The 23,018-nt window shown below is 49.7% G+C and overlaps 2 protein-coding genes across 2 annotated transcripts; one reads left to right on the forward strand and one right to left on the reverse strand.

Moving 5' to 3' along the window:
- Positions 1 to 448: 448 nt before the first annotated feature.
- On the reverse strand, positions 449 to 16,114 carry NAAA (N-acylethanolamine acid amidase). The gene is made up of 11 exons (XM_040966964.1): positions 15,523 to 16,114; positions 15,040 to 15,204; positions 11,916 to 12,042; positions 7,970 to 8,060; positions 7,006 to 7,082; positions 5,256 to 5,428; positions 5,065 to 5,127; positions 4,607 to 4,673; positions 3,897 to 3,925; positions 1,553 to 1,633; positions 449 to 942 (listed from the first exon to the last, which is right to left on the reverse strand). The coding sequence occupies exons 1-11, from the start codon at positions 15,696 to 15,698 to the stop codon at positions 939 to 941; spliced, it is 1,053 nt and encodes a 350-aa protein (XP_040822898.1). The 5' UTR covers positions 15,699 to 16,114; the 3' UTR covers positions 449 to 938.
- LOC121147316 (26S proteasome complex subunit SEM1-like) lies at positions 15,904 to 21,741 on the forward strand. The gene is given in 3 exon segments (XM_040967141.1): positions 15,904 to 15,961; positions 21,486 to 21,689; positions 21,692 to 21,741. Coding segments are annotated over 3 exon segments (312 nt in total).
- The last annotated feature ends 1,277 nt before the right edge of the window (positions 21,742 to 23,018 follow it).

Below are 23,018 nucleotides of genomic sequence, written 5' to 3' on the forward strand. Positions count from 1 at the left end.
TGGTTTTGGTTGGAGGCCTGGGGATTACCCTTATTGTAGCCAGAAAAAGTGAAGTCGTGGAAGGCTGATTTTCATCAGTAAATTAGTAAAGTGATCTGCTTGTATCCTTAAATTCTCTAAGTTGTACTCTGCATAACCTTGCATTTGTCTTCTGTCTTCCATCACGACACCTTTCACCCGCAGCAGCTGTCTACGGAACAGCGGCCGTTCACGCCCTTGAACCCCGACACTCAAAGGACGTGTCTGAGGATGATGCACTCCCAGGACGGCAGTCCAGAAACATCCAACCGCAGGGCTAAGAGGCAGGGCCAGCACAACGCAAAACATCTTCAAAAAGTTTTAAAATTTTCTTTGTATCTTTCAACATTTTATAAACCAATAATAAGTGATAATAAGAAATCATTTTATTTCATATTACTTTCAAAAAGCAATAAGAAAGTAGTCATTCAGAATAAAAGGAGTTTATTTTATTTTTTTAAAAAAAATTTATAAAAAATAGGAATCCCATTACATGGAATTATATGGTCTGAGGTCAGATTAACACCATTTTGACCAGCCTGTCTTCAAACTTGCGTTTTTCATGTCTTCTGAAAGGAGCTTTTCCTTTAGTCTCTGCCAGAAGCTCTCACAAGGAACCAGGGGGCTCCTTGCTTCCTGGACAGGTGCATGGCAGAGAAAAGAGGGAGAAGCCGGAAACAAAGTTCAAGGACACGACCCCAGACAGCAGAGTTCTTCATGTCACTCAGGGCGTGACAGAATCCTGGGGAAGGTCAAGGCAAACCAGCAAGAGGAGCGAATCCAAAGCAAGCTCCCCCTCTTGCACCAGGCTGCAAAGTTTAATGAGGGAGGAATTCGTTTGGATCCTAAAAGAACAAGATGCTTTCACTTTGTCTAAGTTTTTGAAAACGCAGCTCATCACACATTTCACTAGCAAGAAGTCACCTGTCAGGGAAGAAAAGGAAAGAAACTCATGTCATGGAAATGACGTCTTCTAGCACGCCCAGGAGAAGTGCAGGATCAAAACATCAGGCCAGAGTTGCAAACCCTGGGCAACCCTGGCAGTGGAACAGGTGCCCTGTGGACAGGTTGCTGTCTGGCAGGGGACCCCGCTTGGTGCACAGGTCCTTGTCCTCAACCCTAGACTTGACGATGCCGAAAAAAACTGTGTAAGTGCCCTTGGCCTTCAGATCCCATCTCCCAGTGTGGTACACAGGGCCAGGTGTCGGGATTTCTGTGGGGACATCACAGTGTTACCCAGAGAGCGACTCCTTCATCTAAGCTCAGTCTGAACGACTGACCCCGAGCACAGATAAAGGGCACAGGACCCCAGGCACAAGACTTGCTTTCCTACAAACAGTTCCCACATAGAGTCCCATGGTGTTGGTGAACTCAACACAAACAGCAATAACATGCAAGGTGCTTGTTGGGAGACTGAATGCATATACATAGTTCAAGGGCATCACTGTCCATGAGAAACACCAGGGCTCACTTGCTCTCTCTCTCTCTCTCTCTCTCACACACACACACAGAGGGAAGTCACGCTCCTGCTTACTCATTTTCAGGCTGGATTCGGACCCTGGTCATGTACTTGTCTGGCATGGCGGCGCTCATTACTGTGGTATAAACTGTGTAGCTGGAACAACAAGAATTGTTATACACACCTCATTTCCCCCTAATATGTTCAAGAGGGGGAAAGCATAGCAAGCCCTTTTCCCTGGCCCTTGATCCAGGGCGGGAACCCAAATGGGGGCCTGCATACATGAGCAAGTGTACAAAGCAGAAGGCCGAGGTGGTCCTTACAGCCCTCCAGTCCTCCGAGCTCCGTGTGGTGGCAGGGAGGGAGAGCCAGGCCTTGCCCCCTCGGCTCTGGTCTACCCTGCAAGGGGCCTTCTCTGCACCCGTGAGTCTCCAGGAGCTCGCTCTCTAATCAGCCTCCACCACATCCAGCACACAGCCACCTGCCAATCCCTGAATGCCCTAGGTGGCTGCCCACAACCATGAGAGCACGCAGGACTGCCGGCACCCTACAAACAGGCTTGGGGTTGTTCACCTAGAGAACTCTAGGGCCCAGGGTACTTGGGCCAGACTCCAGGTGGGCACCTGGCCCTGCCTTGGGGGCTCAAGGAAAAAGCCACCTGTGTCCAGATCTGAGAATGCCAACTGTAATGTTACGGGTTGCCCTTAGCAAGGGACCTAACTCGTCTGCACACACAAGGCGGCACAGGTGCACATACACGCGAGGGGGATGTTCCGTTCACGCTCCTCCTCTCTGGGGTTCTAGGGAACCAACTGAGCTGCTCAACCGTGGTGCAAGCTGGGTTGTTGGGGGGCAGGCTGTGTCAGTCTGGGGCGTACAGATGAGTCATCCACCTGCTGAACACAGCACCATGAGCACATGGAGAGCTCACTTGAGGGCAAGGACAGCTTTCTGAGTGGGACTTGGCTGTTGATTTCAGTCCTGAGCTATTCTCCCTTCGCTTTGTGTAATGTATTCACACGGAGTGAGCTGTCTCGGGAGGGTGTAATTGCGCAGCACGGCCTGTGGCGGCAGCACTGAGCCGGCCGTGCCCGCCCTGTCCTTCACTCTGGCACCTGACCCACGCCTGCACCTTGCTCTCCAAGTCAGGGCCTGTAGATAGTCGGGGGCGGGACGGAGGGCGGTGTTCATTCTGCCTCCATGGTGACTACCGTTTAAAATGCTACTTGGCAAATTGTTGACAACTTCTAACCACTCTGACTTTACAAAACATTTCAGAACTGTTTAAACATTCACGGCCTTCCTTCCGGGAGTTCAGCCAAGGGAAATGACCCAGAGGAAGACGGGAACGGACAAAAGTGTTTCCCTCACAGCTTCAACAGAGGTAAAACCAACAAGGGGACAATGCTTATTACAAGTCATCCCACCAGGCACTACACAGCCATTTACAATGGAAAGGGCTATTAAGAACATAGAAAATCATTTGTTTTATAAAAATAAATAGAATATGTATTTTATTATAATACTAAAAAAGTTTAAAGTCATTTATGGTGCCATCGGGAAAATTAACAGTTTATGTTTGTATAAAATAAGATCATGAAAAAAGCAAAGCCAAAAAAAAAAAAAAATCAACTGGGTTTTCAAAACCAAAAATCACTTTACAGGCTTTAGCGGCATCCGTTATCAAAATACTCTTTTGATATTCTTGCAGGAGCATCATGGAAGTGGGAAATCTCGGGTCTTCAAAGGTACTGAAGCATTGAAAGGAGATAAAAAAACTGCCTATATTTGCAGACGCGTCCTCTGAAACTAGTGAATTCAATCCTACCTCCCTACACCAAACAGGGGGCCTGCATCCCTGTGTGTTGTTGGTGTGGTGAGAAGGGGCCTTCAGGGTGTCCCCGTAGGGCTTCATGGTTTGCTGCTACTTTCTTGGTTTATCTCAGAGCTTTCGGTGCCAGGGGGAGCTGGAGCCCAGAGTGAGTGAAAACCTAGACCATGTCCATACGGGAGAACTCGCTGCTCCCAGCGGATGGCTGTAAGGGGAAATGCCGACGTGGTGGGTTGGCAGGGAGCAAGGGACAGCTTCGGGGATCGCAAAGGAAGGAACGGGGCAGGTGGGAGCAGTGGTGGTCCGAAAGAGGGACAGCAAGGAGCTCCTCCTGGCCGGGACAGGCTGCCCAGCACGGGGGTGACCCTCCCTGGCCGCAGCCACTCCTAGCCCGCAGCATTCTTTGCCTGCTTCTCCGCTGCCCCAGGACCCGCGGGGTCACCTGCCTGAGCCCCTGCCCCGTCAGTCCCAGTGTGTGAACTGGGCTGAGTGCTACATCCGCAGCACTCCGCCAGGTGGCACCCAGGAGCCCAGTGGCTGTGGGGTCACTGCCTGCCCAGGCCACCAAGGAACACGTGTGTTACTTACTTGTTATAAACCGGAACCACTGACAAAACCTGTATTAAAAGGTAGAAGAAACACCTGTGAAATATTCATTGGTAAAATGGAGCCACTTCAAATTTTACTGAATCTTGGTGTGACAGCTATAGGCTTTCTAATTTTCTTTTTCCTTCTAAACCATGAACATCTATTACAACCATGCCTTTCTCTTTTTAATATGAACAAGAACTCAGAAACAAAAAAAAAAAAAAACAAGTTCAGAAAATGATATCTGACTCAAAAGATGTCTTGAGCTGGGGAGAAACTTCCACTTCTAAGATTTATACCTGGCATGTTTGTTTTCAGAGAATTTTCTTTAAAATCACTAATAACAAAAGTACCAGGTACCAGCATGTGGCACAGCACGTTAAGCTGCTGCCTGCAGTGTCAGTATCCCCTGTGGGCACTGGGTTGAGTCCCAGCTACTTCACTTCCAATCCAGCTTTCTGCTAATGTGCCAGGGAAACCTGTGTAGGAGACCTCGATGAAGTTCCTGGCTCCTGGCTTCCAATTCTGGCTATTGCAGCCTTTTCAGGAGTTGAACCAGCAGATGCAAAATTGACAGATTTTTTTTTCTTCCTCCCCTGCCTCCCCCCACTCTGTCTTTCAAATAATAAATCTCTAAAAAGAAAAATACATACAAAATTTTAAAAAAGTAGCAGACCTATTGAGTCAGCGGGACATGGAGCAGGCCTTACCTGGAAAAGTGTCTCCAGGTTGAGGTTCACCTGCCCCGTAGCATTAAGAGCTTTGATGGCAGGTGTTCTGAAAAGACAAAGGTCAAAGGTCATCATCAGGCACCTGAGGAAGCCCTGACTCCCCTCTGCTGTGATTAGGGTGGCACAAGGCTAAGTCTGGGTCCATTAGCTTCCTCTTACTACAATGCCATTCATGTGCCACCCAGGCAGTCATCAGCGGGGCTGGTGGAGTGACCGCGGGCTCCTGACCCCAAGACCTGGGCCAACCTTACCTTTCCAACACCCAAGAACCAAATCGTGGGGCTCCCTGCACTGCTCTGTCCACACACTGCCCAAGCCAAGCCCCTGTTGCAGGAATCCAGGCCCTTCTTCCAGGAGTAGGAAGCACCTGCCAGCACCACCCCCTCGCCTCCGCCCACAGGACAGCACTGCACAGCAGCAGGCACACAGAAATCTACCTTCGGTCATCTCTCTTAGGCGCTGGCTTCCAATGGTCGTAATTTGTCTCAACTCGGAACCACCTGCAACACAGCACATTGTCTCCTCAGTCCAGGTCACTGAGCACAAGGCTAAGGAAGCACTTAAAGCAAGAACGCCAGCTGTAGTTTGGCCACTCAAAGAAAGAGCCAGAGCCTTCCATGCTACTCACGCTCCATTGAGAGGGTCTAGAGGCCAGATGTCAACAGGGCCACCTCTGTTCCTCGTGATGACCACGCCCTCCCGGGGGCTCGTGCCCCCAACGATGTAATAGACATCAGCAATGAGGGGTGTCTTGGCCAATCTGTAAACAGCTGCTTCGAAGTTTTCTGCCTCACTCAGAGTCTGAGCAACAATGCAAAAACAAACAAGAGCCAGTGTTATCAGCGTCACTCCCAGGGAGTGGTCTCCACCAGCTGATGGGCAAATGTTCTGGAGCGCCAAGGGGAGTTGGGGTGGGGGTGGGGGAGTCCATCCCCCCAGGCTGGCAGCAGAGGAGGCGTCCCAGGGAAGCATTCCATGAGGTCAGCGGGATGACCAGAAGTCAGGTGCAAGCAGAGATAGCGCGGAGGAATGGGAAGGGCCAGTTTCAGCTTGATGCCCTAGACTACAAAGGCTCCACCGAATCAGAGCCTCTCTCTGGTGTCCTGACACCCGGAGGGCCCTGGGGACCTCTAAAGTCCTGCACACACCTTCATGGACGGGTAAGGGGATCACTTGCTAAGCCCTTCCCCTCAAGCTTCTCCACTACCCTTCCGCCATGTTCCAAAGGAAGCGCGGCTTGCGCTCAGCCACCCCGGACAGTTCTAAGTACATGGTCAGACGTGGGATGGGTGGCGCCAGGACCGGCTGAAAGAAGCAAAGGCTGTGGGTGTCTGCAAAAGGCTCCTTTGCTCGACTCCAGCACCTCCATCTCTGCCCAGAGAAACGCACACGGAGTCCTGGTAGGTGTGCTGCATGCTGAATTACTCACAACGACCCAGTGAGGCGCGAAGGGGGGACTGATGGACGATTTGTGCAGATTGTGTACCCCGTTACCCCAACTGGAACCCCTTGGCTCTGATGGAGAACTGGTGAGGACAAATACATCCTGAAGGCAGTGATGACGGACGTCATCACTGCCTGGTGAGCTCAGGGCAGGCAGGTGGAGAGGAGGCAGTGCCTGCCAGAGGCAAGGGGGTCTCCTTTGGGGGTGCTGTGAACATGTCGCTAAACCTGACCATCGCTGACAGCTGTGCCCACTCTGTAGCAATGTGAAGAACAATGGAGATGTGTCCTTCAAGTGGGTGTGAGGAGTCTGGTGTGAGAATTCCATCCCGGTGAACCTGGGATTGGGCCAGTTTGAACAGACAGCTGGGTTCCCAGCTAGACCAGTGTGAGCAATCCGTGGCGGCCTTACTGAGCCCAGCCATAATCTGGAGACAACCCAGCATCCAGCAACAGGAAAACGTTGCTCAGACCTGAACGTCTCTCAGCAACCCTAAGGAACAGCTGGTGCCGCGCCTGCAGCACGGACCCATGCCGAAGGCACACATCCTGTCGCAGCAAGGGCAAAGCTGTGCTCTGCCGGGCAGAAGCGCTCGTGAAAGTTCACAAGAAAGTATGGTATGAAAAAATCGAGGATGGGTTTCCAAAATGGCTTGCAACAAAGTAAGCTTCCCTTTTCGTATTTGACCCTTTCCAAGTACCCCGGGGTTACCAGTTGAACCTTACTGCTTTCTAACCCAGTGGCTTTGTTGAAGCTTTGCTACTGTGATGGTTTTCATGCATCCTGCAAACATTCGGATGCTTTTTCTCCAGCCACTCCTCCACAACCGAAGCCAGCGCGGCTCAGTAGCACAGGGGCCTGGATGTGAACACCAGGGTTGAGGAGGCGGGAGGGCCACGCAAGGGGGAGGGGCAGCCGGGGCAGACACACTCACTGTGCGCAGGAGCCAGCTGATGGGAGAGTGTCTCAGGAACAGGGCCGCCACCAGGTTCTCCCACCACCAGCCTCTGTCTGCCACCGCGAGGAGGGAACATCGAGTCCGGATTAAAGCCGCCACCACAGCGTCATGGAAAACAAAGAAACTCCTTAGCTCTTGGTCCTTTTCCAAAGTCTACAATGAACTTGGGAAGAGGTTGGCTCAATAAAAGGGATTTTACCACAATTTGGTTTTCAAACAAACTTTTCATGTAGGAATTCATGTGGCAATGAAAGAAGAAAAAATCAACAGTCTGGACTGCATAAAGACCTAAAATACGTGGTGCATGGGCAGACAGCCCGCAGAGGGCTGAGTGCGGACAGCACTGCCTGCCCAACTGTGCTGTGAGCGCTGATGAGAAAGGCACATGCTACGTTGCCTTGAGCTCTGCAAAGATGGCTTAGACGGCCTCAGGCATCTCTAGAGCATTCCAGAAGCTTCCACTCATCTCCATCTCAGCCCAATGTGACTCCTCTCTGCGGAGAGGTTGCAATGAGAGTGAAAATCTTCATCAGGGCTGTTCACGCGCTGGCTGAAACCCTCCTGTGACTTCCACCACAATGCACACACAAGCTCTCATCACGACCTCAGACTGCTTGCAAGCCCGTGCTACACCGAGCTGACCTTCTGTGTGTGGGATCTACTACGTGGACTCAACCTTTAACCTCAGTCCTTATTTGGGCTTCTCAGCTCTGCAAAACTGCTCTGCAGTCACGTGGGTCAGGCCTTCCAGAACCCCGCCAGCTGTTATAACCACCCTGTCCCCTTCCCACTCCATCATGACTTCCTGTTTTATCTTCTCTGTCGCAACTGCCATGACTTGAAACCATCTGTATCCTCACGTGCATAGGCGACCTATGCCTTCAGCTGGGTGACTGCTCTTGGCTAGAACCGAGACAGGGATATGCTTACAAATGTGTACCTCGTTCGTCGCCAGAAACCGTGAACTTGTGTGGGCTTTGACCGGTCCACAATCCTACGTAGCCAACAAAAGTGGTTCCTCTGAACGCAATCTGCAAGCAAGAAATGAGGTATCATTTTAACCACTTCAATCCAAAGCACATTTGAAATCATCTGTGATGCCCCACAATTTCCTGGTGGGTTTTTTTCTTTCATTTTCAGTTTGTTTGTGGTAAGTTCCAATGTAATAGAATACCACTCAGAAAGAGGTGTCTATCATCATCAAATGACTGTCCTCCATCCCAAGTGACGGCTGCTGTAGTTTGACTGCAAGGAGCGGTTGCTTCCTATTTCTCACCAGCAGATCAGGAGAATAAAAAGAAAACAACTTAAGCATTTGTCCCACCTACCTTCCTCCATTCATCAACCCGCCCTAATCAGAGGCCCACACTATCTATATGATATTTAAAAAGGAAGAACACAGGACCTGAGCCCTGGGGAATGGGCCCTAGGGCAAAAGTCTTTGGGCTGTGGCCTTAGATGGGGAGAACAAAAAGATACATATGTTTGTTTTCATTCATGCCTCACTGAAATTCAACTGCTCTGTCAGGAGTGTCCCCATCCACAGCAGATAGCAGTATAGAGGGATAGCAATTCCTGCGGCTTGTCACTTCACACATGTCACTTCACACATGTGCACTGGTGCTGGCAGCACCCTGAAATACCACCCTGGATCACGGTAAATCACATCAGTCAATGTGCTAAGAAGGAAGCATGATACTGAGACGGCTGCATTTCAACATCGTCAGTTTTCATGGCGGTCCTGCGGATTTTATCATCAACAGGCACGTTATTCACCAAAGGGCCCAGGCACCAGGTGAAGAAGCCTGGAAACAGAAAAGTGGCTCTGATGGAAAATGTATGTGGATTTGATTCTTGAGAGATAAATATTAGCCATTTTATAAACTCTGGGAAGTTAGGGGAAACAAATAGAACCGCGCAACATGGATGTCATCAACAGGTGCAAGGCTTACAAACTGCTTTTATGTGCGTCTTTCATCTCTCACCATTGTCCCATAAATGAGAGGGTTCACTTCTATTAAATTAAGGTAACAAGCTCCAGTTATTAAAAGACTATATTATATATATTATAATCATTCTATCCATTAGTTCAGACACCAGCTTTTATTTTTTTAAAGATCTATTTATTTTTATTGGAAAGTCAAATATACAGAGAGGAGGAGAAACAGAGAAATATCTTCTGTCTGATAATTCACTCCCCAAGTGGCCGCAATGGCCAGAGCTGAGCCAGTCTGAAGCCAGGAGCCTCCTCCAGATTGCAAGGTCTTGGGCCGTCCTCGACTGCTTTCTCAGGCCGCAAGCAGGGAACTGGAATGGGAAGCAGGGCTGCCGGAACATAAACCAGTGCCCATATGGGCTCCCAATGCATGCAAGGTGAGGACTTTAGCCACTAGGCTACCACGCTGGGCCCCAGATTCTACTTTCAAAGGATTTCTTGGTATCCTTTGAAGATATCTGATTCCTGATGTTCAGCAAAGATCAACTACTGTTTTTATATTTGAAGAAACGAATAGGTCTAGGTTAAGAGTTTTCCTTTGAAGACTTTATCATAAGTCAGGGACTGTTTTTATTTGGTTATTTATACAATGTTTGTTTATCATATCTGGCAGCTACACCCCCAAGGAGCCTGTGGTGGCCTTAGTTTTGTGGATGGTCCTTCCTCCATTATTGCCCAGGGACTAGGCCCACCCCACAGCTCAAGCCCTTGTAACATGCAACACGCAGCAAAGGTCATCTCACTCACCCTAATCTCATATTAGAGTCATTCTTGAGAGGTTAAGAAAATCAAAGTTAGGAAGATAGAAATCGTATTGTAACTTCTAATTATAAAATGATTACAAGATAATACGTAAGATTTGTTCTCTTGCATTTGCAAAAGTCGGCCTTCACTCCAAGAATTTGCACTCCCCTAGGGTCTCTGCCAAGCCAGCTAATATCAACAGCTCAACAGTCTCTGCTTGACTGTCCAAGCCAGGCTGAGCTGGGGCAGGCTGGGTGTCAGGGAGGACCCAACCGGGAGGCCCAGGGCCCTGGGGCGCTTCCACCTCTGCCAGGGAAATCACATCTCTGGGGAGCCAGGATGCAAATGCTGATGGTGCCCCGGGGCACACAGCTACAGAACTGAAGGAACTGCTTATAAAAACACCTGTAAGATTCTGGGCACCAAGTGAGAATGGCAGATGAGTTAGTTCATGGGGAGTTGCCAGCTTAATCACTGGTGGGAGCCCCAAACAGAACCCAACAAAGTAACAACCACTTGAGTGCTTCCCTGAAAACAGCTCTGCCAGCATGATGGCTCAGCTGGCTAATCCCCACTGCCCCCATACTCTCCCCAAGCCAGCCCTGGGATACCATATGGGCACTGGTTCCTGTCCAGGCTGCTCTGCTTCCCACCCAGCTCCCTGCTTGAGCCTAGGAAAACAATAGAGGATGGTCCAAGGACTTGAGACCCTGCACCCACCTGGGAGAGCCAGAAGAAGCTCTTGGCTCCTGGCTTCAGACTGGCTCAGTTTTGGCTGTTGTGACCACTTTGGGAGTGAACCAGTGAATGGAAGATCTTTCTCTGTCTCTCCTCTCTGTAAATCTACCTTTCCAATAAAAATGAATAAATATGAGAGAGAGAAAACAGTTTCAAGGCATGTATCCCTTTGTTTATAAGAGCATTTCTCCATCATAGAACAATGGAAAAAAGCACAAAGCAGCTGATAAACTAAATACACTCCCATCGTGCAGTGATAATGATGTTGTTGCAGGTGTCCTTTGGTTGTCGATGCATTCATGTTGTGTTACATTTACCCCTTAGGGGCGTTTCTGAAGTCTGTCTTCAGCTAGAGACCAGACTGTTAAGAGTGGCAAAGTGGAGGCTTGAAACAGGATGAGGCGCTTCCATTTGCAGTATTCCTGTACCATTCGGATTTCCACCACGAGAAAGGATTTCTATATCAAAGCAGGTTCTACATCAAATGCAGATTCACTGAGTTTCTAGTATTGCTGCATCAACCCCCTAAACGCCACGAGAATAGAGAGGTTCTTGTCGTTAATGCCCAGTACGGTGTGTGCTTGGCAGCAGGGGCCTGCTTTGTGGACAGCAGGCATGTGGCCGAATGCTGTCTCTAGAGGCTTTCACAGTCATGTGACAGCAGTGACTTTTTAACCGGACCACGCTGAAAGCAAAACAATCCAAGTATCATTTGTAAATGATTGTACCCACACCACAGGATGGTAGGCCCATCACAGGAGCAGACAAGACATGCCTCTAGCAATGAAGCACTTACCACATGCTTTACATAATTACTTCATTATCCTTAATAGTTAGTTTAACAAGATCATTTTAACAAGGTAGTTATAAACTTCTCTGGGCTGCTATCTGCAAAAGAGGTGTGAGCCCTCCCCCAAATTTACAAAGAAAGCGATTGGCAGGAGGACTCTAACCTGGGGACCGTCAGGCATTCCAGCCACAGCAGTACCATAACCTGCAGGTGGGAAAATGTGGTGAATGGGGGAGTGCAGGGGGAGGAGATAAGGGGGAGGAGAGGAGGAGGACATTGAAAAGGAGGGGAGGAGAGGAGGAGAGGAGGAGAGGAGGGAAGTGAGGAGGAGAGGTGGGGAAGAGGGGAGGACGGGAAGAGAAGAGGAGGGGACAAAGAGAGGAGGAGAGGAGGGGGGAGGAGAGGAGGGGAGCAGGTGGACTGTTGACACCACCTGAGAGACCCCTCTAAGAACTGGGTGACCTTTTTAAGTCAGAGCACCACAACAATAAACCCTTGTTCCTATAAGCATAACTGATGCAAATTTCTCTTTCTTTTTCAGTTGTATCTTACAGTGATGGCAGTTATCTCAGCAAGCCATCCACGCTGTCACTGTCGCTACCCCTGAATGGACTGTACCTGCCCGTTCTTCAGGAACTGCACATCCACGGTCAACTTGCGTAGCACATTTCCAAAGGGGTAATCCAGGTTCCGGCCATGGTAAATGTGCCCCCTCGAGTCTTGGGCCACGATGCTGGTGCAGAAGCTGAAAGGAGAGTGCGATTTTGATTTTTAAAGCAAGTTTCTCTAAGAAAGAGCTTTCTTCCTCACAGTTGATATAGTAGCCCAACATACTGATCCTCCTATGGCATTGGTTTCCACATGGGTCATGGCTGCTTCACTTCTGATCCAATTTCCTGCTGATAGCCTGGGGAGGCAGCTGAGGATGGTTCAAGTCCTTGGGATCCTGCAGCCACACGGGAGACCTGGAAGAAGCTCCTGGCTCCTGGTTTCAGACCAGTCCACCTCTGGACAGTGTTTATTTGGGGACTGAACCAGAAAATTGAAGACTCTCTCTCTGCAACTCTGATTTTCAAGTAAAATAAATCAATCACTTAAGTTGTATTTCAATTTCTATTTCCACAAACTTTTTGAAGCCCTCTTGTACATGTTATAACCCTGGTACAAGAATACAGTTTTCACAGGACCCAGCTCATCTGGGGTCCCCAGGGGTGGCCAACCTTGTCCTTGGCACACAGGCACGGCGTCACCAGTATTCTGCCTGAGTTTTGGCCTCTACCAGCACCCTGCGTGCTGCTGAGCCCTGACCGCGGCTTCCTGCTCGGGGACGGGGCCATTTCTCCCGTTCCTCAGAGCTAGCCAAGTCACCGCTCCCCACCGTGCAGCTCTGCTGACAAATGGTGTGCCACCACTCAGCCCCACCTGCTGTCCCTTCTTGCCCCCCCTAAGGAAAGAGTCACCTCTTTAGGGTTTTGCCACTTTCCCTGCACAGAGCTCGAAACTGAAGCGTATCCTTTCAGAATTATTGTGATCACAAAAGGAGGTGGTGTGTTGAAGCATCTATATATCTGTATTCTCTTGAGAATATTGCCCGGATGGAAATACACATGCAAACAGCCCATCCGGCTGGGGAGAGGGGGCCAGGCGGGAAGAAAGACACATCTGTCCACACACACACACAAGTCAGAGAAATCAGTTTCCTTAGACATGCTTTGTCTGTATCTAATGACTTTCCAGAACCATTGCTTATTACTTTGCTAAGGAGGAGGGGAAAGAAGTGTTCCTCAATTTCTTGTTTTGCTTAAAGAAGGAAGATGATCAGGTTTTAATTCCTTCTGAGGTTTCTGATGGGGCCAGCGGTGGAGCACTAGTGCTGAGGGGGAGGGGGTGGGGCTCAGAGGAGCCCTGGGCAGCAGCCCTGGAACTCACCTATCACCCAGCAAGTTGCCCCGGAGGCTTGATTTGGAAAACAAATAACACCACCCTCACATTGGCACTCCTAGGCCCATGTGGGCACTGGTTCAAGCCCCAGGTGCTCCACTTATACAATCCAGCTCGCTGCTCATGACCTGGGAGAGCAGCGGAGATGACACGACGGCTTGGTGACCCAGATGAAGTTCCTGACTCCTGGCTCAGTCTGGTTCATCCCTGGCCGGCCATGGTAGTCATCGGGGAGTAAATTAGAGATGGAAGATTCGCTCTGCCCCTCTGTCTCTACTTTTCTCTAACTCTTTCAAATAAAAATTAATAAGCCTTCAGAATTTATCTTTAAAATAAAAACAAAACAGTTCTTTTGCTAAAGATAATGGAATCTGAAGAGGCTTTTTATTGTTAGGGAATTCAACATACACCATGCTATCAAATGTACAAGTTAGAAAGTTCAGCTTCAAACTATTTGATTATGGCTATTCCCCTCTTCCCAGCTCCCCCCTCCCCAGGGAGTGACAATGAACTGTGATGTTTTTCACTGAGAGGTCCCCAGGTCAGAATAGGAGAAAGACGCTGGGGATGCTAAAAGTTACTGGGTTCAATGCAGAGGCTCTCTAACTGGGCAGGAGCTCTAAGTTGTTGGGTTTAATGGTTGAGTTCACTCCCTTTCCCAAACGCTAGGCAGCAAGGCACGGTGCTTTTTACAGTCCTTGCCTACCAATTCTGGCAGGATGCCACCGGCAGGAAAGTATCAATATGCTAAAGCCTCCCCTCCCCCACACCCCCTCCCACACTCGCCATAGAACTGTGTCCCTGGGAGATGTTACAGGCTAGCTGTCTACATCATACATCACTGGCACACATGGTAAATGTTACTAGGGGAAGCCCATGTCCAAGGTCTCCGGATTCCAGGCCTGGTTGCAGAATCAAAAAAAAAAAAAAAAAAAAAAAAAAAGCCTGATGCTGTCTTCCCCTTGAACATGCCAGGATCCCATATGGATGCCGGTTCTAATCCAGACAGCTCGATTTCCCATCCAGCTCCCTGCTTGTGGCCTGATTTCCCATCCAGCTCCCTGCTCGTGGCCTGGGAAAGCAGTCGAGGACATCCCAAAGCCTTGGGACCCTGCACCCAGGTGCGAGACTGGAAGAGCTCCTGGCTCTTGGCTTCAGATCGGCTCAGCACCGGCTGTTGCAGTCACTTGGGGTGTGAATCATTGGACGAAAGATCTTCCTCTGTCTCTTCCTCTGTGTATATCTGACTTTGCCATAAAAATAAATAAATCTTAAAAAAAAAAAAAAAAAAAAAAAGAGCACCCTGACGCTGAATGAACTCACCACACCCCGTACTGCTTTCCCTCTGGGGGAGCCACGATTCAGCCCGGCCCACACGCTGTTATCAGGCCCCTGTCAGACTGAGCAGCTGGTCTCCTGGACAGACTGAAAGGCCAGTCAGCGTCCCCAGAGGTGACAAATCCCAGAGGACAAGCGCGTGGGACCGAGGAGCGCTGGGGCGGCCTGATGCAGCGAGACGGTTGGAGGTTACACCAGGACCCCTCCCTCTAAAGGGTTCTCCTGCACAAGATCAGGTTCAAACACTTCCTGAGAGGGCGTCTCCAACACGCTGCTTTCCTCTGGGCGCGCACAGCGAGCTGCTGAGATTTGCCCAGAAAGGCAGAGCCAGACTTGCAGGCTTCGGGGGCAGCCCGGTTTCTACCCTTTTCTTAATCTCGCGGAAGGCATGCCTCCCTCCCCCTTCCTCGGCACAGCTGGCAAACCCCGGGGTCCTCCGCCGCTAACGGGGCCAGGCACTCACGCCGAGTACTCGTAGGCAAGGTTGACCAGGAGGCCGTCGGCCAGGCTGAGGTTCATAAAGTTGCTCATGCCGCGGATCTCGGCGGTGAACGTCGGCGGCAGGAGGCGCACCAGCTCCAATGCGCTCCTTTCGATCAGCGCCAGCACCCACTTGGGGACTCTGCTCCTGGAAATGAAGGAAGCACGAAGATGTCTGGTCTGCACGAGAGGACAGTGGATGTGCCTGCCTGGAAGGCGTGGTGGAAGACCCACCCTGGAGAGCTGAGCCGCACACGGGAGCACCCTGAGCGCCACCCCGGCCGGGAGAAGCTGCAGACCCAGGGCGCTGCCCTAGGCAAGTCCGATTGCCCGGCCCGACGCTGCTCGCAAGAGCAGCGCACCCCGGGTACTGCGGGGCCCTAGGAACTGCTGGGGCCGAGGGCGCGTTTAGTCTCTCTGGTCCCAAAGCCCTTGGGGCTCCCCGACCCGTGCGCCTCCTGCTCACCCGATGACCTGCGCCACCGCGGCGCGCAGCAGCTCCGGGTCGTAGTGGCGCAGGACGGGCAGCCAGCGAAGCTCCGGGGCCACGTCCAGGCTCACGTTGAAGAGCGGCGGGCTGGGGGTCGAGACTGCGGCCGAGCCCCCGGCCAGCATCAGCAGTAGCAGCACGGTAGCTTGCATGGCTCGAGCTGCAGTCGCCACCGCCACTGAGGGCGACTGGGAAGCGCGAGGAGACGGTGGCTTAACCGGGGCGGGGCGGCCTGGAGGCAGGACCTGCGCGCGCTCCGCCCTCCTGTCACCCGCGGCCCGCTCTGACTGTAGGGAAAACTTGGAAAACTGCTTGTTTGTGTTCAAGGCTCTCTATCACCCCTAAAGAGAGTACACCATGACGATCACGTCTCATCATCTCCGTCCTCGCGGCCTGCAGGTCACCAGGTCCAAGTGTGAGCCTCTGTTCAGGCGCCTTCCTGGCTTTTCCAGTCTCGGTTTGTCCTCTGTAAAGTTTGATTGAACAGCAGTGGCTCCCTGCCTCAGCAGAGTGTCCCGAGAGACTCACCGACGGAACGGGCTGAGTTCAAAGAGGCATGCTTGCATTTTCGGCTGATACTGCAAGATAATAGAAAGTGGAGGATTTCAAGTAAGCTGAACTACATGAAATTTTACACCATGTTTTCCTCTCCGGCTGAACATGCTGAAGGGCAGCCTGTGTTGCCCACGAGGGGGCAGAGCTGAAGATGAAGGGCGCCATCGGCTGTCAGGTGTGCCGGACCCCAACTGCCGTGCCTATGTGGAGCAGCTTAAACAACATGCTGTGCCCAGTACCGAGAGGTAGACGCCCGGAGGGGCTGCTGTTGGGACATAGCAGGCCAAATGGGATCCCATCAGAAAGCCGGTTCAAGTCCCGGCTACTCCACTTCTGATCCAGCTAATAGCCTGGGAGAAGCAGTAGAAGACGACCGAGCGGTTTGAGCCCCCACATCCAGAAGACCTGGATGAAACTGCTGCCCATGGCAATTTGGGGAGTGAGCCAGCAGATGGACAATCTTGTTCCTTCTCATTGTAACTCTACCTTTCAAATAAATACATAAAATCTTAAGAAAAAAAAAGGGTAAAACTGCATCAAGATATAGGCGCTTTTATTTATTTGCAACTGGCATCTAAGCTTGTTCAGCTTAAAGACGATGTTGTTGTTAAAAAACAAATCCACGTCTTCTTATTTTTTAGATGTATTTCGGTTATTTGAAGAGTAAAGGAGCGAGGGAAAGACAGAGAGAACTTCCACCCACTGATTCACTCCCCAGATGGCTGCAATTGCCACAGCTGGGCCAGCCTGAAGCCAGGAGCCTGGAACTTCACCACAGTTTGAAAATATAGCAGTAGGGATTTGAAGAACTGGTGCCCATCCGGGACGCTAGAACTGCAGGTGGAGACTTAGCGCCTTGGGCCACATGCTGGCCCTGTTCTGCTTTTAATACTCTTCTCAAAAGGCGGAACCCAATTACGCAGGCCCTTGACCTTGGCTGCACTTGGACTTGCTTCCAGTGAACAGACTGGCAGAAGTGAGAGTGCCCGGTGCTAAGGCTAAGCCACCCCAAAACCTTGCTGTGTCTTGGGTTCCCAAGCTGTGGGAAGCCAGTTGACTTGTCCTGAAGACATGCAAGGGCCCTGGGAATATTTCCGTGTTGAGGAACTGAGAGCATCTACCAAAGACCTGGGAGGAACCGAGGCTTCCTGCCAGCAATGACCTTGAATGCACACCCGCCCTTGGAAAAATGTTCAAAGCCATTTACTGCGACCAGGTTCTGAAACAGTACAAAATGGAAGCCACTTAACATGTCACTCCTTAGCAGTAAAGGATAGGGCGCGGTGCGGTTAGCCTAGAGGTTAAAGTCCTCACCCTGCACGTGCTGGGATCCCGTATGGGTGCTGGTTTATGTCCCGGCTGCTCCACTTCTCTTCCAGCTCCCTGCTTGTGGCCTGGGAAAGCAGTGGAGGATGACCCAAGGCCTTGGGACCCTGCACTCTCATGAGACCTTGAGAAGGCTCCTGGTTCCTAGCTTATGTTTGGATCAGCTCTGTCCATTACAGTCCCTTGGGGATGGAAGATCTTTCTCTCTGTCTCTCCTTCTCTCCGTAAACTTACCTTTTCAATAAAAACAAATGAATCCTTAAAAAAAATAATGAAGGATAGATTTAGGTATAGGTAAAATAACAGAAGGGGCCGGGCGCAATGGCTAATCCTCCACTGTAGGAAGACAGTGTGACCCTAGAGGGTCGTGAGCACAGGATTACTTACAATTCATTGGATAATATTTGCATGAGAACAACCGAGTGGCTACGTTTTGTACACCTGATTGGATATCATTTATATAAGAACAGCTGAATGGACAGTATGTGTGTGAGAACACTTGGTGGATTATACAAGACAAAAGGAGTTCCAAACAAAAGCATAGACTGTTACTGGATTTGTTGATGAGCTCAATACTTCCTCCCTTATCCCACATAACCCTCAGTGTATAAAGTCTGATGCCACTAATAAACTTGGGCTTTGACCATCAATCAGGGTCCACGCGTGTTATTATCGGCTCCGTGCACCAAGGCCATCACTGCGGAACAGTGACACTCCGTCTTCAAGCACTTAAATTCCATCTGGGCACCAATTTGTGTCCCAGCTGCTCCTCTTTCCATCCAGTGCCCTGCTTGTGGTCTGGCAAAGCAGTAGAGGACAACCTAAAGCCTTGGGACTCTGTACCCACAAGGGAGACCTTAAAGAAGCTCTTGGCTCTGGATTGGCTCAGCTCTGCTTGTTACAGCCATTTGGGATGCAGTAGATGCAAGCTCTTTCTCTGTACCCTCCTCTTCATAAACCTGCCTTTCTAATAAAAATAAATTGTGGGCTTGGTGTGGTAACCTAGTGGCTAAAGTCCTCGCTTAGCATGCACTGAGACCTCATATAGACACCAGTTCTAATCCCGCAGCTCCACTTCCCATCCAGCTTCCTTCTTGTGACCTGGAAAAGCAGTGGAGGACGAACCAAAGCCTTGGGATCCTGCACCTGTGTGGGAGACCCAGAGGAAGTTCCTGGCTCCTGGCTTCGGATCAAAACAGCACCAGCCGTTGCGGTTACTTGGGAGTGAATCATCAGAAGATCTTCCTCTCTGTCTCTCCTCTTCTGTGTATATCTGACTTTCTAATAAAAAAAAAGTCTTAAAAACAAAAACAATGGCAATTGCAGAGCCATGGAGCTTCATCTGTCAAGATCCTAACACTGAATTACCCAAATAGTTGGCAAAAAATATGTAAATCCAGGTGATATAACACTATTTTGAGCCAGATAGATACACACAAGCAAGGGTATTTCATAAAATATAAAAAAAAAAAAAGCAGTTGAGTTTATTTTTGGTGCCAAAAAAAAAATCTTTAAAATCCATACACAACTTTCTCATAACATACATTTTCCATGAGCTTTCTGAAGGTGTCTCATATACATATAGATATATCATAAAAGAAAAAAAAATAGCAACAGGAATAAGAGGCAGCAAATAACTTCAAGATAGTGGTTATCAGGCCTGGCTCAGTAGCCTAGCAGCTAAAGTCCTTACCTTGAATGTGTCAGGATCCCATTGCAGGCTAATCCCGGCAGCCCTGCTTCCCATCCAGCTCCCTGCTTGTGGCCTGGGAAAGCAGTCGAGGACGGCCCAAAGCCTTGGGACCGTGCACCCGCGTGGGAGTCCTGGAGGAAGTTCCTGGCTCCTGGCTTCGGGTTGGCACAGTATTGGCCTTTGTGGTCACTTTGGGGAGTGAATCAGCAGACGGAAGATCTTCCCTGCTGTTTCTTCTTCTCTCTGTATATTACTTTGCCATAAAGATAAATAAATCTTAAAAAAAAAAAAAGCCACAAGATAGTGGTTACCTCGGGGAAGGAAGCAGCAGCTGAGGGGTTTAGCTATTCTCATGCTCTTTTAAAAAAGAGGCAAATTATTAAGGCTGAATAAAATTGCAATGACTAAGTCTCACTATTTTCAATTAAGATGATGCAGTTAAAAAGAGGAAGGATCAAGTATCTATACAGAAATGTGCCAAGAGTCATGCCTTAGTTCCATGTAATTCTCTATTTCCTCTTTTCTAATACTTCCCAGAATAAAGTTCCTATTTTGTCCCTGGTTTCCTTCGCAGTCCACCTGATGTAACCTCAGACAAAGGATTAGAAATAGATGCAACCAAACTGGAGTTTGCTAAAATGGGAGTGCTATCTTAAAAAAAAAAATGCTTGGTACGAATGTTTTATAAATAACATTACAAAATGTTTAGGAGAATAGAAAAGAAACCTTAGTTATACTTAGTTATATTTCCACCATCCAACCCAGCAACATTTTTGTGTAAATATTTTATTTGTAAACTTTTAAGTTGTAAGAGGTACCATTCTTGTGTATACCTTGAGGAAAACTGCTAAAAGGCTTTCTTTCCTACTGGAATTCTTTTCCTTTCTTTATTGGAAAGTCAGATTTACAGAGAGAAGGAGAGACAAAGATCTTCCATCTGCTGGTTCACTCCCCAAGTGAACTGAGCTGATATGAAGCCAGGAGCCAGGAGCTTCATGTGGGTCTCCCACATGGATACAGGGTTGTGGGAGACTGCCCCTGGGTCTCCACCTGTCTAACCCATATATGTGAGAGGCCACAGGCACATGGAACACTACGCCCTTGGCTAACAGACCCCAACATGGGCTGTTTACTGGGTGTGCAACAAGAGTGATGGGCTGCAGCCCAGTCTCTCTTCCCTACTCTGCTAGGACTTGGTAAACAACTCTGGGAAGTCAAGTGTTACATTCGTGCTTTCAGCAGATAACAAGTCTGCACTGAGATACAATTTCCTGTGCTTCCTGACCTTTAACTTCCTTAGCGGGTCCAGAGAGATAGACATATCTGTCCGCCAGTCACAACGTTGTTGTTGGCTGGAAGTACTGCCAGGGCCGCCCTTCTGGCTCTATGTGACTTCTCTCAAATAACCGGACATCCGTCACACCAGTTCGTCTGCAGTGTTGCTGCTGCAGAAGGGCACTGTCGCCTCGCGCTTCGGCAGTCTCAGGGCCTGCTGCACAGAAGACACCCAAGACAGGGTCCCAAGAGTTTGGGCTGTCCTCTACTTTGCCAGGCAAAGGCAGAGAGATGGGAAGTGGAGCAGCCAGGATGCAGAGTGGCATCCATATGGGATCCCGACAGATGCAAGGTGAAGACTTGTCACCAGACCCACTACTGGAATTCTTAAGAAACATGTTCATTTATTTCCATCTACCTGAAAGGCAGAATTCAAGATAGAGAAGAAGACCAAGGTTGAGATTGAATTTCCACCTGCTGGTTCGCTTCCCAAATGGCCACAACAGCTGGAGTTACACCAATCTGAAGCCAGGAGCCAGGAGCTGTTTCCAGGTCTCCCACAGGGTGCAGGGGACCAAGGACTTGCACCATTTTGCTACTTTCCCAGACCATTAGCAGCAGAGAGCTGGATGGAGAGTGGAGCAGCTACAACTCAAAGTCCACATGGATACTAGTACCATGGGTGGCAAATTTACCACATACCACAGGGTGGCATAATACAGTGCCAGCCCTTTGAAGCCCCAACTACACAGTTTAAAAAGGGGGAAAAAGCTGGCAATGTGACACAGCTGATAAAGTTGACTCCTGCAGCACTGTCCTCACATGTGGGCACCACCTGATGCAACTGCTCTGTTTCTAACCCAGCTCCCTGCCTACAGCCTAAGAAAAGCAGAAGTTAGTCCGAGGGTTTGGGCTTCTCTACCCACATGGGAGGCCTGGGTGAAGCTCCTGTCTCCTGGCTTCAACCCTTCCCAGCCCTGCTCATTGTGGTCATGGGAAATCAATGTACAGACTGCTCTTTCAAATTCATTATTTTTTAAAATCTAAGAAATGTTCTCTTAAAATCATTTCATGCACTGTTTTTGAAAAGTGCAACACTTGGGCAGAGGAGCGGTCTTGGCTGTGGAGGAGCGAGGCCTCCACGCTTCCTGTTCACCTGCATCCGGTTGGCCGAGGCAGGTAGCCCTGTCCGAGATAAGGCAGCCGACAGACCTGGGACTCCTGGAGAAGGACAAGTTCGAGGAGTTTCCCAACGAAGGCTGGGCCACTTGAGATGGAGATGAAGATGTCTGGAGGGTAACTGGGATGATGACAATGTGGATGGGGACTTCTCCAATCAGCTGTGAGCTGAACGGGAGATGGAGAGTTCATAACCCTTCAGAAGAAGTATTGAAGTGGGCCCAGTGTGGTGGCCTAGCAGCTAAAGTCCTTGCCTTGAACCGCCATATGGGATCCCATATGGGCGCTGGTTCTGGTTCTGGCGGCTCCATTTCCCATCCAGCTCCCTGCTTGTGGCCTGAGAAAGCAGTTGAGGATGAACCAAAGCCTTGGGACCCTGCATCCGTGTGGGAGAACCGAAAAGTTCCTGGCTCCTGGCTTTAGATCAGTGCAGCACTGTCCGTTGTGCTCCCTTGGGGAGTGAATCATCGGACGGAAGATCTTCCTCTGTATCTCTCCTCCTCTCTGTATGTCTGACTTTGTAATAAAGATCAGTGAATCTTAAAAAAAAAAAGGTGTTGAAGAAACCTGAACAAACTGTTGACTTAACTCCAAATAGAGATCCCACCATGGAATACTTTAAAAAAATGTTTATTTCATTATCTACTTATATTATTTTTTAAGCACACATACACACACAAAATAAATGTTATTTGGTTCAGAAAAAAAGGTGAGAGCTCTTTTCACCCTATTTGCAAAGTGGTAATTATTTAATTAAATTTTCTATTATTTACTGACTATCCCAAGCTGCTTAAGCCCTCCCATAGTTCCTTGAAGCCCCTTTTGTCGTTGTAAAACCACATTACCGTGAGTGTCTCCCTGTAGTCAGCTGGTGGTAGAGCTGGCAGCCTGTTTGTTCCAAGCCCGTGTTCCGTTTCCTTGCTAACTGCAGCCAGAGCTCTTGGGAAGTTGTGATACGCCTGCGCTGCGAACCCAGCTCCCCTAGCTCCTCTGGCGGACACCGCAGCCAGGTAATCTGGATGACAAAACGGAGGCGGAGCCTGCTGGAGGGAATCTGCAAAAGCATCTGCTCTTTTAGCAAAAGGGATGGATGCGGCAATGCAACTTGGTCCCTTCTGTCTCCAACACAGAAGACTCAGTCTCAGCAGTCTAAGGTTGAAATACAGGTCCAGACATGCCAAGTCTCTTGCACAGGACCAAGCAGCCATCTCAGAGTCAGCCTTGTAACCCAGTCTGACTGCCACCCACCCGGGCTCCTGATGGCATCAGTGTGTTGTTCCACAGAACCCAGGCTGCCAACTCTCTACCCCTTTGCCACGCTTTGCAGACCACCTCCAGTTTGGTTAGTGTTCCGAGATGCGTGTTCTGTGGCTGGCGGCGAAACAGCACAAACACAACTCAAGTCACACTCTGGATGAGATGTGGGTTTGAGTCAAAGCCCATG

Source organism: Ochotona curzoniae, unplaced genomic scaffold, assembly GCF_017591425.1.
Source record: "Ochotona curzoniae isolate NIBS_2020 unplaced genomic scaffold, NIBS_Ocur_1.0 scaffold_4506, whole genome shotgun sequence".
NCBI classification, from domain to species: domain Eukaryota; kingdom Metazoa; phylum Chordata; class Mammalia; order Lagomorpha; family Ochotonidae; genus Ochotona; species Ochotona curzoniae.

Coding starts and splice junctions, on each gene's coding strand:
- NAAA (XM_040966964.1), bottom strand. CDS start 15,698: ATGCAAGCTACCGTGCTGCTACTGCTGATGCTGGCCGGGGGCTCGGCC. Junction 5,429..7,005: donor TCAGCTGGCTCCTGCGCACA/GTGAGTGTGTCT, acceptor ATTGTTGCTCAG/ACTCTGAGTGAGGCAGAAAA. Junction 3,926..4,606: donor ACCTGGAGACACTTTTCCAG/GTAAGGCCTGCT, acceptor CTTTTAATACAG/GTTTTGTCAGTGGTTCCGGT.